The following is a 15,805-nucleotide window of genomic DNA, read 5'->3' as shown; positions in this document are numbered from 1 at the left end:
GGGAAAAGTAAACGGCAGTGCCGGCCAAACGAACAGAAGGAAAAGTTTGAAACGTTTTTCATATTCTTACATTTTTTATTCGCTGCAGCGACGAGAAAATAAAGGACATTGGGAATAAAGAGAAACGGGACAATATCACAGCTGCCTGGGCGACGAACGCTGACAAACGTCCATCTTCAGCGAAAACGGCGCCCTGAAATGGAGGCCCGTTCGCTCCGGCGACCGGTCAGAGTGTTCGGAAACGTCCGAGATTACCCCGCCGAGAGGAGGACGAGCGACAGAGACGGTGAGAAATAAGAGAACAACAGACGGAGAGAGCGAGCGGCCGAGAAGGGATTGTAAAGAAAGGCTGAACCTTGTTGGCTGCCTGCCAGCGAACCCTTTAAAACGCCACTGAGGCTTTCAGATATCCGAGAAGGAATAGCCCGTGTGTGTGTGTGTATGTGTGTGTGTGTGTGTGTGTGTGGAGGCTTGTTTTTAGCCACAGGAACGCGAGACGCTCGAAAAGGACGAGAAGAGATTCCTGGGTGGGTGGCGCTGTTTGACGTCCGACAACAGATACAGTCGCCGCAGCTGCACTCATACAAACCTACTCTTCTTACAAAATGGCACCGAAGAGACGGGAATCGCGGCTCTTTCCGCTTCAATTCACCTCCCGAACGCTTCCGTCGGACAGCGGCTGGCGAGGCCGGAGCGCGCCACGTCTGCGAGGGCCTGCCCGTGCCGAGCCGGCTGATCCCACTTTGTTTCAATGAAGAGATCATGTGGAAGCGGATGCTATAGGGAGCGAGCGCCGGGAGTGACTCAGCTCCTTTTCACACGTCAGCTCTGACAGCGCGAGCTAGCGCGCAGCTTCGGCTAGCGCTAGCCTCTCCGGCGCATGTTCGAGCCCAAACGGCAGGACTGCGAACTCGCATGGCCGCAGGCCTCTCGGCATGCCCACCGTGCCCTCCCCTCGGCTCCACGGCAGCACAAACGGTGGAAAAGAGAGACAGAGAGACAGAAAAGACCTCTTTTCACACTTACTGCGGTCAGTGTCTGCGGACGAAGTTGACCTGTGGAGCCCCGCGGCTCCAGAAAGTCTCCAGGCCGTCTGTGAACGAGAGACATAGAGAGAGAGAGAGAGAGAGAGAGAGAGAGAGAGAGAGAGAGAGAGTCACAAAACACAGCTGGATGACAGAAACACTGCACAATAAAGTCATTAACATTTACACTGAGACGTTCTTTAACTCAACAATCACGCATTTCTGCAGTGCTGGAAACGCAAACAAAGGGGTTTGGTGCGAAAAGGTTCAGTGGTGGTGATGGGAACCAGGCGTCGCCATGACTACAACACAGATATAGACACTTTATTTACCATCCAGAACCTCCAGAGAACCTACACGAGTCTTCTGAGCTTATATGGAATGCTGATGATGGAAAACAGTGGAAAGTCTGGAATAATGAGTTTTCTTTGGGGACTATTTTGCCGCACAGCGCCCTGCATGTCTCCCTCCACCATGAATGGAGTTGAAGTTCTCTAAACTCTCATAAAACAGCGTCTCAGTCATCAGGCAGTGAATTCAGAACCAGCTCATGTAGGAACTTTCTGTAGGAACTTTTAGAGGGACGTCTGGTTCCCATTACCACCACTGTGAACGGCTCTGACTCGGTAAATTTATCTAGAACAGAGAACCGCTCTGTGAGTCTGCTTACATCTCAACCACTTAATTATGCAGAAATAGAGTTTACATTTAAAGTTAATACCTAAATAATAAGCTTTGAGGTGTTACGCTGTACGATGGTGAATCAAGTTATAAATTTATGTATTTTTTTATTATTGTTGGCCTATTTTTTAGCACAGCTTGTAAAATTTTTAAATATTAAATACTGTGAACTGTCATTTTTTTCCGCACGCAAAATTTGACCACATGTGAACGTTCCAAGACAAATATATACTAAAGTAATGAAAACAGAAGAAGAAATAATTCACGCACTGTCAGAGGTTGATTATGGAATATGAGGCGGATCTGCCGAATTTTTGAAAAACAGACTGTCAAAAAATGCAAAACGCTACGGGCAGCGAATGCTACTTTGCCGAAATCTCTCACAAACACGGGGCTGGAAGATGAAGTAAGAGGTGGACGGGGACAGGCTGCAGATAACACGCAGCATTAGACAGCAGAGAGGACCTCGTGTGAAGTATGGAGGGAAATGAAAGCCGCTGTCACGGTCTGATCAAACCAAAGAAAACGGCCTGAAAAAACCTCGTGTTGTAACCAAATGAAACATGCAGCACATTTTCCCAGCAGCAACTAGTTTATATAAGATCTTGCCACTAAAAGAACCCTGGATGGACTATTTCACTGGCGAATTCTTTCAATATTGCAATATTACGCATATCTGCGGCTGAAGAAATCAACTATTTATCTCACTCACTCGTTTTAAAAGACCTGTTTAGTGGAAACGGACCGGAAATCGAACTTTTCGGCTACTTTTTTTTTCCCAACCGCGCTCAAAAATGTCATAAAAAAATCAAGCGGCATAAAAAAGTGGCATTTTTCTGCAAGTTTTTGTGCGTAATTATCTATTTATTTAACGTACCGGCAAAATAAATTTTTTCACTTTTGCTCAGCTCAAATTTTATGCCAAATTCTTTTCCACCTAATATGTTAAACATTTAAAACAGGCATTAACTGTGAATTAAAAAGTACAGAAGTGCGATTTTCACTGCTCATTTGACTGGGCGTGCCCAAACTTTTGCATTTTTGCATGTGACTGAACGTGGGAACGGCGCGCTCTAAAAAACAAAATAAAAAAAAGAAAATCACGTTTACAAGCCTGCAAGTTAAAGGAGTGTCTCACAACCGCAAGACGCGTTAATATATTCATATCTTTAAAACGGGAAAATGTTTTAGCGTTCACATAAACATAAAAGATCTCCAGACAGAAAAGACTCGTTTTTATTAAGTCTTTTAAAGCGTCTCGGAGCGGCTAACTTGCCGAAAAGGCCGTAAACCAACACTGGCCTCCGTTAGCAGCTCTCAAAGCCATTAATGTGCCGCAAATATGGCTGGAAGACATTTTATCTCCCGTCATGTTTGAGCTTTATAGTTTGTGCCCTCCAGGTTAACCTATTCCGACAGCTGCGTGTCCTTATATCACATCTGTCCACGTTTAAGGGCTGAAAAATGCCCAAACTGTGAAACCGGGAGCCAAATTCTGCTTCCAGAAAGGCCCGTTTGCCGCTGAGCCGCAAGCGAAGGCAGCAGCCGTCGTGTTTTTGCTGCCGGAGACGCATCATATGACTAGACTGTTTACACAAAACGGCAGTGACGATGAGCCGAGGCGTCTCCGACAGAGCCCTGCACACACACACACACACACACACACACACACACAACCGTGAACCAGCAGATTCCGGAAAAACGCTCACGGACAGCGCCGCCTCACCCACCACACAGAAACAGCCGCACTGTGGAAGCCCTGCACTGCAGAGCCGTTAGTTAAGGCACTGAACGCAGCACAGCTCACGCTATCTAACGCCAGCAGCCGCTGGTCACCTGCGCTTCCACTGTTTATTCCGTGCACGTCAGCATTTCACATGCATGTGTCTGACTTTTGCAGCAAACACCTAGCAGGCCATGCTAATTCCTTAAGCTTGGGCGCTCACGAGCCTCAGATACGTCTTATCCTCTTATAAGCCAAAGAATGCCGACGTTTCCCGCTATCTGTGAATGGGACGACGGGCTGTGTGCTTTCGGAGGCCTCGATGCGGAGCTACGTGAAAGCCTGGACTTTTCTTTGCCTCTTTCTTTCATTAAAAAAGGCCACTGTGATGCTAATGAGCTAGCGTGCTCGCACGAGTTAATGGTACAATGTTATCGGGCACACCGACCCACAGAGCCCAAGATTCGTGATACGCGATACCAAGACACACGCCCTGCTAGGAAAACCTGTGTTGTTTTGGGTGCTGGTACGCTGGTCAACCAGTACGACCATGCTGGGTGACCAGCTAAACCAGCACCAGACCAGCATGGAATGGAGAATACTTCAACCTTACTTTCAAGCTTAAACCTATTATTTATTATCGTAATGATGATTATGCTTATTTCTATTCATGATGCATTTGTTTTCAGGGTGACGGGACCCTCTGCGCCCGCACTGGTGGGACGACAGCTCAAACGCAAACTTTCCCTGGACGTCCGGATCCAAACGATGCACTACTACATTAAAGAATATTAAACAATGTCTGTTTTGCGCGGGTATCCATCTCGCCGCTAATCGCCCTGCTGGATCAAATCCCTGCTGCACACTTCGGAATATAATAATGAGGGGCATGTGGCAGCATGGAGCACAGGAGGCGGGCCTTTAAAAGCTGTCAATCACGGGAGTCTAAATGCTGATGCACCAATCGGATTCCCCTCGAATGAATGCCGACCCAGACGTCTTCGCTTGGGCTGTGACTTCACAAGCCGGCACACCAAAAAATGTGCAAAACTTCTGTAGAGAGTTTACAGATTAAAGGCTTGGAAAACCCCCCTCTGACGATGCATCTTGAAGGTGGGAGGAACATTTGAGCAACTATAACACCTTTAAGGTGGATCCACGAGTGTGGACTGCTAGGATGTCACATTCCAATGGTTGTAGTACATATTCGTGCAATGCATGCTGGGTATTGTGGTGAGAGAACACTGATGGACGAAAAACACAAAAAGGAGACAAATCTGTGGGTCAAACGAGGCCCAGGGATGAAATTCTGCGCTACAGAATATTAACACACAAATAAACGTAGTTTTAGGCCTAAGGGGCCCTTTAAGTTGTGAATATAACTTTACACTGGTAACGGTATTCGCTGTGTCAGTAGTTTATAAACCCACCAACTGCTGAAATGAGTGAAGCTAGCCTGAAATTGGAAAACTAGGAGGCTTTACTCACAACGACCACTTTTTACGATAACTTATTTGTTTTTGCATATTTGTGCATATTAGTAAAAAATAAACAAAGAAAAAATTGATAAACACTGCAAACGTTGCGCTCCCACAACTTATCTAGCTGCACTACTGCCTTAGCCATATAAAGAAGTCGCTAAGCTTAGAAATATAGATATTTTAAGTTTTTGTTTCTAAAAAAAAAGCTGTCCGCTTTCATTATAGGTGGGCGATACGGCAAAACGATATATCGCGATACGTCAGAGCGGTTTTTATGATATACGATATGTCCATTTTTTTTGTGACATCTGACGAGTTAAGACCACATTTTAAAAATAAAATCAAAAACAATTATTTCAATTATAAACACACAGTTAGGAAGTGTGAGGAAAGCATACTGTGACATATTGGGCTGTAATTTATCACGATAATAACAGTAGATAATAATATATTAGATAACAGATTATAATAATAGGGATTGTGATGTCGCCCAGATCAACGGTTTGATCAATAAATCACATATAAGCAAATCTCTATAGGTCAGTGCACTTAGGAGACCTCATACAGCGAAGTGGGCTCCAGTGGGCTGACTGAATGGTGATAATGCATGCTCACCTGAGCACAGGTGAGTCACCTGCAAGGCTTCACGTGGACAAAGGTGGACAGAGAAGAGAAGGAGAAGAAGGAGGAGGAGGAGGAGGAGGAGGGGGGGTCGACTGGACTGCTGTTCATCAAGTCTAAAAGTGAAGCGTGCTAGTGTGTTGAAAGGCAAGCATGCAAGCCAGCAGCACACAGACATGACTTATAGAAGACATACAGCATCATATTCATAATGCTCTTCAGTAAGCAGTTCATCATAGCACCATACATAAAGACACGTGGCTCGCCTTACCTGAGCTTTAACGCACTCTGACGAGAGAAAAAAAGCGTCAACAACATGGCATGAAACTTTGCAAGGCTCTACAATGCAATGCTGTTTTGTTTTTGTTTTCTTTTTTTTTCACAAAATAACACAAAGTCTTGGATGGATGATGGATGTAAAGTTCCGTTCAGCCTCCCGTCGCTTCTTTCTCAGCTAACGGCCAGGACCCCGGCCGTGGGGGAAGAAAAGAGGAGGAAAGAAAAGAAAAAATCACCCCATCACCAATTTTTTAATCAGTTTCAGACAGACTCCAGACACAGACTCTTACGTGCACTGTCTGCCTGTGCGCGGTCACGACAGCCCGGCGCGCAGCCGATCGACAGCTCGGCGGGCCAATGGCGTGGCGCGGATCGGCGCGGGCAGCCAATCAGAGCACAGGAAAGAAACCCAGCGCCAGCCCCGTGAATGACTCTCCTGACGCACAAAGAAAAGGCGACTCGCAGAAGAGCCAAGCTAAAGGAGAAATATCTCTGATTTTAATGGACTTGGCTCGACTAATACTCCGCTTTTACACTGTTAGTCGCCCCATTTGGCTTCGCGATCTGCTAAACACGTTAAAACGCTTAGGATAGTTGAGTTATCGCGGAGGAGCTGGACGCTCGTCAGCCAGTTCATCTTCAATGGCGCTTGTGTTTGTTTAGCTCGGCAGCGTTAACGCGGGACTCGCAGGGCTCAATAAAGGCGACTCGGACGGGCGCAGCTTGGCCGGCCTGCCCTGGTTTTCCATGATGAAACCGCAAAGTCGCCTCAAAACCGAGTTCATGCTGAAATTATGACGAAGCAACTCATAATATGCGCATAAACTAAACGTGAACTCGGCTTTGAGGCGGTTTCTCAGCCCCAGTCTGGTCCACGTGACTCCCCCTCACTTCACCATTGCTCTCGTTTACCTCAGAGCCTTTAGAGATGAAGGAGGCTAGGACAAAGAAACGGTCAGCCAGCTTAAGACTGATAAACTGTCTTAGACCAGGCAACGTCACTTAAAATAATCATCCATATACATTCATAGTCATTATTTGGAGACACTATCTCGTTATTTTGAGATGCTAGTCATTATTTTGAGATACTATCTCGTTATTTTGAGGTGCTAGTCATTATTTTGAGATACTATTATTTTGAGATGCTAGTCATTATTTTGAGATACTATCTCGTTATTTTGAGATGCTAGTCATTATTTTGAGATACTATCTCGTTATTTTGAGATGCTAGTCATTATTTTGAGATACTATCTCGTTATTTTGAGGTGCTAGTCATTATTTTGAGATACTATTATTTTGAGATGCTAGTCATTATTTTGAGATACTATCTCGTTATTTTGAGATGCTAGTCATTATTTTGAGATACTGTCGTTATTTTGAGATGCTAGCCATTATTTTGAGATACTATCGTTATTTTGAGATACTATCGTTATTTTGAGGTGCTAGTCATTATTTTGAGATACTATCGTTATTTTGAGATGCTAGTCCTTATTTTGAGATACTATCGTTATTTTGAGGTGCTAGTCCTTATTTTGAGATACTATCGTTATTTTGAGGTGCTAGTCATTTTGAGATACTATCGTTATTTTGAGGTGCTAGTCATTATTTTGAGATACTATCGTTATTTTGAGATGCTAGTCATTATTTTGAGATACTATCGTTATTTTGAGATGCTAGCCATTATTTTAAGATACTATTGTTATTTTGAGATGCTAGTCATTATTTTGAGATACTATTGTTATTTTGAGATGCTAGTCATTATTTTGAGATACTGTCGTTATTTTGAGATGCTAGCCATTATTTTGAGATACTATCGTTATTTTGAGATACTATCGTTATTTTGAGGTGCTAGTCATTATTTTGAGATACTATCGTTATTTTGAGATGCTAGTCCTTATTTTTAGATACTATCGTTATTTTGAGGTGCTAGTCCTTATTTTGAGATACTATCGTTATTTTGAGGTGCTAGTCATTATTTTGAGATACTATCGTTATTTTGAGGTGCTAGTCATTATTTTGAGATACTATCGTTATTTTGAGATGCTAGTCATTATTTTGAGATACTATCATTATTTTGAGATGCTAGTCATTATTTTGAGATATTATCTCGTTATTTTGAGATACGGTCTCATAATTTTGAGAAGCTCAGTCATTATTTTGAGGAACTTTCACATTATTTCAAGAAACATTGGTATTTTCAGATGCTTTCTCATGATTTTGAAATTATACACACACACACACACACACACACACACACACACACACACACACACATATATATATAGAAAAGTTTCTGAAAATAATGAGAAAGCTTCTCAGAATTTGTTTACATGCAAAAACACTCCTAATTCATTTTTACATTACCACATACAATGAAACAGGCTGTTTGTGTCACTGTGGCTTCAAGACTGATGTAAATGGGCTCTGTTAGTACTGAGCCTCACTCGAAAACACTGGTATAACTGTGTTGTCTGGAGTGATGGAGCTCCATCCAGTACCTTTGGGATGAGTTGAAGTGACCCAGAACTGACCATAGTCATTTTAAATACATTTTTGTCTCCACAGTCATTTCTTTGGTGGATGTTAACAGAATTCAGAGTTCATTCCTGAATATCTTCTCTTTTCTCTCTGTTCATGTATTACTGACTGACAGAAATGTCTAATAAAATATCATTTTTTATGAAACTAAATCACTGTTTCACTATTTATGGCCCTTTTCTGAGATAGCAGGCCCCCTAACCGAACAGTGAGCCTCAGCTCAGGCATTCATGCCTCTGTGCTCCTACAGTCTGATTATTAAAGCTGCAGGTGGGGATTCCCTCCACTGACCTCACGGTGGACACCTGCCCCAAGACCAGTGCTACACAGCCATTTGCATTAGTTGAAACATCTCTGGTCAAATTCCATGTCATTGTTGATGTTCTGAGTGTAAATAAGTCACCAAGTCAAGTCGAGGGAAAGTTTATTTATATGGTGCTTTTTCCAACAGCTGTTGTCACAGAGCGGCTTTACAGAAAATCCAGGTCTGAGCCCCCATGAGCGTTGCCAATGGCGAAAGTGGCAAGAAAAACTCCCTCAATACAACAAGAAGAAACACTGAGAGGAAACAAGGCCCAGTCCTGTTTCTTCTTTTTACCCCTGCCCCTTGTTTTCGAGTTTTGCCCCTTGTTCCTGAGCTACAGGGCAGTGGTTGAGATCTTCCCTCTGAAATGAGCCCCTCTAATAAAAGAGCATCACTTCATTAACAGCTACTAGCGCCGCTCTGTAGGCGACCCTGCCCGTCTGCAGGGACAGCAGAGGAGGGGAAAGTTCAGCTCCTCACTGCTGGGCTTTAGTTACATTTAGGGATCATACGCTTTCAAAGAGGGGGGCAGTTATTTATTATCACCCCCCCTAATTCTTCAGTGATAGGAAGCTTTACATCACCAAGCGCAATGCAAAACGTGGAATGCAGTGGAGTAAAGCGCCGCCACTGGACTCTAGAGCAGTGGAGACGTGTTCTCTGGAGTGACCAATCACGCTTCTCCATCTGCATTGTGCCGAGTGTAACGTTTGGTGGAGGGGGGATCATGATGTGGGGTTGTTTTCAGGATTGTTTGGTGTGGTTTGGGGTTGTTTTGGTGTGGAAGAACTTGCCTGGCCTGCACAGAGTCCTGACCTCAACCCCATAGAACACCTTTGGGATGAATTAGAGCGGAGACTGTGAGCCAGGCCTTCTCGCCCAACATCAGTGTCTGACCTCATAAATGCGCTTCTGGAAGAACGGACAGAAATTCCCATAAACACTCCTAACCCTTGTGGAAAGCCTTGTGCTCCATCTTGCTGGTTTTTCTCATCTCTCTCTGTTCGGAGTCTCTGAAAAACCTCCGTCTGGAGGGTCATGTAGCCCCAACACTTCACCCCACCCCTCTATCTCAACAAGAACCCGGACACCCACCCCTAGACGTGAATGCGCAAGACAGAGGGTAGGGCTGAGTGGTCTGGGCCTAAGACTCAGAAGGGGAACCCATCGTCCTCTGGTCGATAACGGAGAGCAAACAGCTTTAGTGTAAAACATTGGAATACAAATCGGGGGTAAACAGGTGGATTATGGGTAATTAGATATTTTATGCAGCAGCAGCATGACGTCCTCTAAAGAGACTCACTTCTGCATATTCGGGGAAATAATTTTATGTTTTATTTTTTCCAATGTGTTAAACTCTAATAAACTGTGTATTAAAATATGCAGACGTGTATCTCTGTTCACTTATTTGCGATCAGCAGGTTTGACGTGTAAATGTTCAAATGTGAAAAGTAGCTTTGGGCAGTTTTGGCTGTTCAAATTTGAAGAAAATGGACAAATATTAACTTTAAGTATCAAAGACTGTAAAATAAAAAATGAGCCATACAAAAGTGCATTTTCTATCTCGTTTAGGAATCATTTTCTGTCTCGTTTAGGAATCATTTTCTATCTCGTTTAGGAATCATTTTCTATCTCGTTTAGGAATCATTTTCTATCTCGTTTAGGAATCATTTTCTGTCTTGGTTTAGGAATCATTTTCAGTCTCGTTTCGTTAGTTGTTCAGTCTTGTTTGGTCTTTGCTTTCCGTCTTGTTTCCGTCCAGTTTCCAGTTTTGTGTTCCGACTGCCCCCCCCTCCCTTCTCCTCCCCCCCACTCCACCCCTCCTCCCGGCCCTCCTCCTCCCCCTCCCAGAATGCAGTGCTCCACGGCCTCCGTGTGTTTGTCTGTTTTTCTGCCTGCGTTTTTGACGCCTTTGAGCTTCTGAATCGCGAAACGTCGTCTTTAATATTCCGCTGCCTCGGTTCCGACCCGCTGCGCCGCGTCCGCCGCCCTGTGCTCCGTCTCCGATGCGCTCAGCGGCCGCCCAGACCGAGTAAACCGGACCCTCCGAGCTGATGGCAGCCAGCGGCCCAGGTACAGCCCCCCAGCCCCGCCGGCTTGGCTAACAGGCGGCCAGCGGGGAAACCGGCGCTGATAAACCGAGTTTTCTTATCGGGGTGAAGGAGTTTAGTCGTTTCCCCGTTTACTGAGCTTTAGTTTACTGAGCTTTAGTTTACTGGACTCGGGCGAAATGACCGCTGCAGACGCGGCGGCAGCGCTTCACCGCCAGCCGAGCTAGCGTTAGCCGCGAGCTAACCTCCGGCTATCTGCACATTTATGGACCGTTAAGTTCTGATTTTGCGGCTTGTGCGGTGAAATGAGCGACTTTTCCCAGTAGCTGGTGCAAATTTGGGTCGGAGAGGGACGTTTTTGCGAAGCTGGAGTCGTTTTCTTTTATAATTCATCAGCTTTTTAAAAATGGTCCCGTTCCACCTTAAATGGTGCACCAGTTAACGGATGTAGCTGACTGGTATTTAAGGTGGAACGGGAAAATTCGATCCGGAAGCCGACTTCAGTCTCTTGACCTCATTTTTCAGCGTTATCCCGAGTAAATGTGGCGTTGGCATGCTAACCGGCTAGGCTAACGCTGCCAAGGGGGTCCAGTTTCTTCAGCTCCTCGTGTTCTGAAGGTTCTGGTCGCGATAACGTTCAGATCTTTGGTCACTGCCTCGAACTGAAGCCTTCCAAGGCGTCCCGAGCGATTTGGTCTGCGGGGTTAATGCTGAATATCGATGTTCCAGTCAGGGGAGCGCTCAGGAGCTCATGGGGTCTTTGTGGTTCCTCAGGATTGCTTGAATAGACTAGAACCAAATGCTGTTCTTTAGGCCCAGAACACACAACAGCAGCACGTCACACAGAACTGAAGAGAGCTGGGATACACAGCAGGGCAGCATGCGCTGAATAGACGGTTCTTCAGAGGTCTTTTGGTTCTGTATAGAACCCTCAACGATCAAAGAACCCTTTACATGATTAACAGGTTCTTGGCATTGTAAAAGGGATCCTTGTATTAATTGAAAATGTGCTGTAGGTGCTTCCGTGTAGAACCGTTTTGAAAATGGTTCTATTCTTTAGTATAGAAACTGGTTCTCTGTCGAACACTCCAAGAACCCTTTTGCATGATTAAAGGGTTCTTTGCATCATGAAAAGGTTCTTCAGACTTACGGCGATTGTACTGTAGGCGGTTCTACATATGAAATCTTACTGAAATTGGTTCTGTGAATCACCAAAGTGGGTTCTGCTGTTGTGATGAGCTTAGCATTATCACAGTAGAACTCTTTTCATTAAGGTTCCACATAAAACCATCTACACACTTAAAACGGTTCTTCAAGGGTTCTTTAGTGAAGAGGCTGGTTCTATATAGAACCGTGAACACTTTGCACGATTGAAGAGTGCTTTGCATTGCCAGGGGGTTCTTCAGATTGATGGACAATGTGGTGGTGGTGGTTCTATATAGTGTCTTTTTTCCGTAAAGCACCAGAAAGGGTTCTGCTGTTGTTGCAAGCTTGACATTGTCAGAATACAACCCCCCCCCCCCCCCCCCCAAAAGGTTCTCTATAGAACCATCTACCACGTTTCTTCAAGGGTTCTTTAGTGAAGAAGCTGGTTCTTCTTCAGCAGCACTGCTGTGTCTGATCCACTCAGACCAGCGCAACACACACTAACACACCACCACCACGTCAGTGTCACTGCAGTGCTGTGAATGATCCACCACCCAAATAGTACCTGCTCTGTGAGGGTCCATGGGGGTCCGGCCCACTGAAGAACAGGGTAACAGAGTATCAGAGAAACAGATGGACTACAGTCTGTAACTGTGGATCTATACGTCAGTGGAGCTGATACAGTGGCCAGTGGGTCAGTGATGGTCATGAAGAGCTTCCACGTGGTCTTAACGTGTCTGATCCACATCTGACTCTCTTTAATATGAAACCTGTTTCTCACCCCAGATGACGAGTTTGAGTACGATAAGCCGGGAGCGGAGAGGTCGAGAAGACGAAGAGGAGACGACGATGACCTGGACAGGTGAGCCGGTCACTTCACCACAATCGGCAGTTTGTGTTGTCGGACCTTATTAAGCTGTCACTCGTGCCGGTTTGCTTCTTTGAAGTGTCTTTGAAGATCTAGATTCATAAGCGAACGTGGCTGAACGAATGTCTTAAATATCGTTTTGAATTTCTCACTTCACAGCGATCTGGAAGGTGACTTGCTGGAGGAGGACTGGCTTTCATCTAAGAAGGTATTGCGTCATTGTTGCTTTGACGTCCTGGTGCTGTGAGAAATGACTAGGGGTGTAAAAGTGTGTCTGAAGGTGGAGATTCAACCGGATCAATTTCACACGGGTTGTGTCATCGTAATCGATTATATATAAAAGGGGGGTGGGGGGGTGGGGGTAGTCGTGGGCTGAAGGTTAAGGAACCGGCCCTGTGACTGGAAGGTCGCCGGTTCGATCCCCTCAGCTGACAGTCCATGACTGAGGTGTCCTTGAGCAAGACACCTAACCCCCAACTGCTCCCTGGGCGCTGTGGATTGGGCTGCCCACTGCTCCGGGCAAGTCTTAATCCAGAGTGTATCACTGCTTAATCACGGCCAAAATTAAATGTTGGGTTCTTATTGTCTGTGTAGGTTTGGCACAACAGGGTCAAATATGGCTTTGGCTCTTTTAACCATGGGCCATAATCAAACAAAGCCATATAATCTCTAAAAAACATGAGCAGTAGAACGGGTGGAACACTTCTACATGTTTTTGCCCCACTAGAGCTGCCCTGGACAACAGTAAGTGCTGTTATTGTGAAGTACGCTTTTTTAAAAGATGCTGCTTCAAGGGTAGTAAAGAAAGTGGTTATATGCACTCAAAGAACCCTTTGCGTGATCAGAGGGTTCTTTGCATCATGAAATGTTTTTCAGATTGATGGAGAACGTGCTGTGAATGGATCTATATAGCACCCAAAAGGGCTCGACAAACTTGAAGGACTCTTTTGGTGCTATTTAGAACCCTTTTCAAAAAGATCCTATATGTAACCGTCTATAGCACATTCACGCACGGTTTCCATCAATCCCAGGTACTCTTTCATGATGCAGAGAACCCTTTAATCATGCAGAGAGTTTTGTGTTTATTGTTCCGCATAGAACCTTTTGTTTGTTTATATATATATATATATATATATATATATATATATATATATATATATAATTTTTTTTTTTACATTAAAGAACACATGAAGCACCATCCTGGGCGATAGGGTGATATAATCGGATATGTGTATTGAATATTGTTGATGATTGTCAAGTAACCCGATGGCGAATACATGAACATCACATGGCGAGCACATCCGACGTTCTTCGGAAATTCAACCTCAAAGTGACCGTAATAGAAGAGCTGAAATGACTGGATGTTACCATAGAGCAGCTAAGTTGACTCTAACCTGGAGAGAAAGTTCCTCTTATCCTCGTCTGCAGCCAGAGTTCTCAGAAAATGTAATGCGTAAAATATTTTTAAAAAAAATGTGCACAATGTTTTATTCACTTTAACTCCTTTAAACCTTGTCATAATGGCTTTTGTTCATATTTATAGCTCACAGTAAGTCATACTGTAGCCTAAACTACATCAACAAGTCTGTGCCACCTCAACGAAGACCTGGATACAGTTTAATGCTGTTTTGGGAGTGTATCTAGAGAACCGAGTCCGGCGACCGTGGTTTCTAGTTCTAGTTTGCCTCGTAGCTTCACTCTAAACCTGAATCCAGATTTGAGCTGTGGACCGTTGAGAAATTCTTGTTGTCGTGATATTTTTCTCTTCCAGAATCCCTCAGAACTGTCCGATGAAGAGCTGAATGATGACCTGCTGCAAAGTGATGAGGAAGATCAGAACACAAGGTAAGTCCACCTGTCTGATTGAAGCCTGTTTGTTTTGATGAGGCTGCAGTAGGTATTCATAAACCACACATTATATTATCAACACGTGATACAGGTTCAGATTTCCGTACACTGAACGTTGTTCTTTCCCTCTCCGTACGGTCAGTCGTTATACCCTTACTAACCGGGGCTGGACCGAACACTGCAGTTACACAGTATGCTGTGATAGGCCTTGCACTATATTAGACAGGTGATGTGAATAAAGACCAGCCCGTGTTATTTTGGACCAGAATTTCTGTGTTTATTGGTTTGAAAGTCGTGATGCATCCACATACGCAAACACCTGTGATCGGTAAAGGTGGGCGATGTGACTAAATTCAGAAGTTGAGGATCGTCCAATAGGAATGTTCCTCTTCTTTTATTCCTTCAAGTTATCCAGCTAATCCAGGCGTCCACTGTGCTGTGTTTGAATCGTCCATCGTGTCCATCGGACAAAGCCAGCGATTTACATGCTCGCGCTCGGTCCGGCTGACGTGACGTGTAATAGGTGCTGTCGCCGTCGACAATAAAGCAGTTTCCTTCAAAACAACTCGCCGTTCCTCCGATGTCCTGATCAAGACACTGGCTGAACCTCCGACTCCCTACTTAGTGCACCACATGTTAAAACTGTGGCTCTTTGACCCATGAAGTGCAGCAGCTGTCTAATAAATAGCCTCCTGAGATTCACCAACTGTGTTGGTATAGAAGCCAAATTCAGCCAGTTATCAACCACTAGAGCAGCTTTGCTGACTTTTGCCACACTGTGCTGAAGCTGAAGAACAAGTGGTCTCCAGGCAGCTCAACGCAGATACAACAAATACTGAATTTATTTATACCTCGCAAAGTCGTCATATACGGACGCTGGTGCTGCAAATGTGGACTTCTTTGCCTCTGTGTAGGAGCGCTGCTTGTGTTTGGTTTTGGGTTTGACTTTGAGAAATCGGCCTGTGAGGCGGCCCAGAAGGAAACAAGCAGCCGAAATTTCGGAACCTGTCAGAAACCCATCCGATCGTCCGACTGCTCAGTCGTTTCTCCTCTCACGCTGCACGGCCGATAAGGCTGAAATTCAGCCCAGTCGTGGAATCCAGCCGACCAACTTGGGCTTAAAAACGAGCTAAAATCACAGTGTGTGTCTGACTTAACCGAGAGGTCCTTTGTGAAACACCCCGTGTTTGTTTGTTTGTTTGTTTGTTCGTTCAGTGGACAGGGCGAAGCGGTGAGTCTG

General features: G+C 44.8%; 2 protein-coding genes across 6 annotated transcripts in view; one reads left to right on the top strand and one right to left on the bottom strand.

The window, feature by feature from the left end:
* Window positions 1–6,589, bottom strand: part of LOC119261583 — a 76,161-nt gene extending 69,572 nt beyond the window's left edge. Inside the window, exons 1-2 of one of the 4 annotated variants that reach the window (XR_005129068.1) lie at window positions 5,803–6,589; window positions 1,027–1,093 (exon numbers count right to left, since the gene is read on the bottom strand). Coding sequence is in view for 1 of the 4 variants with exons in the window: in XM_037530889.1 (XP_037386786.1) it covers window positions 1,027–1,093; window positions 5,803–5,849 (114 nt within the window). In the remaining 3 variants the exon portion in view is untranslated. Of the gene's footprint in view, window positions 1–1,026; window positions 1,094–5,525; window positions 5,736–5,802 lie in introns of those variants that run through there. The other 3 variants (XR_005129063.1, XR_005129064.1, XM_037530889.1) reach the window with 3 other exon arrangements.
* Window positions 6,590–10,496: 3,907 nt separating this feature from the next.
* rbm33a (RNA binding motif protein 33a) overlaps window positions 10,497–15,805 on the top strand; it is a 60,515-nt gene continuing 55,206 nt past the window's right edge. For both annotated transcript variants that reach the window (XM_017683495.2, XM_017683494.2), the window contains exons 1-5: window positions 10,497–10,725; window positions 12,636–12,711; window positions 12,877–12,925; window positions 14,489–14,562; window positions 15,781–15,805. The exon at window positions 15,781–15,805 is cut by the window's right edge and continues 243 nt beyond it. In XM_017683495.2, the coding sequence (XP_017538984.1) occupies window positions 10,707–10,725; window positions 12,636–12,711; window positions 12,877–12,925; window positions 14,489–14,562; window positions 15,781–15,805 (243 nt within the window). In that variant the 5' untranslated portion in view covers window positions 10,497–10,706. The remainder of the gene's footprint in view (window positions 10,726–12,635; window positions 12,712–12,876; window positions 12,926–14,488; window positions 14,563–15,780) is intronic.

Source organism: Pygocentrus nattereri, chromosome 2 (genome assembly GCF_015220715.1).
Source record: "Pygocentrus nattereri isolate fPygNat1 chromosome 2, fPygNat1.pri, whole genome shotgun sequence".
Lineage (NCBI taxonomy): Eukaryota > Metazoa > Chordata > Actinopteri > Characiformes > Serrasalmidae > Pygocentrus > Pygocentrus nattereri.
The sequence above is the reverse complement of the archived record's forward strand: the minus strand, read 5'-3'. Positions and strand labels throughout refer to the sequence as shown.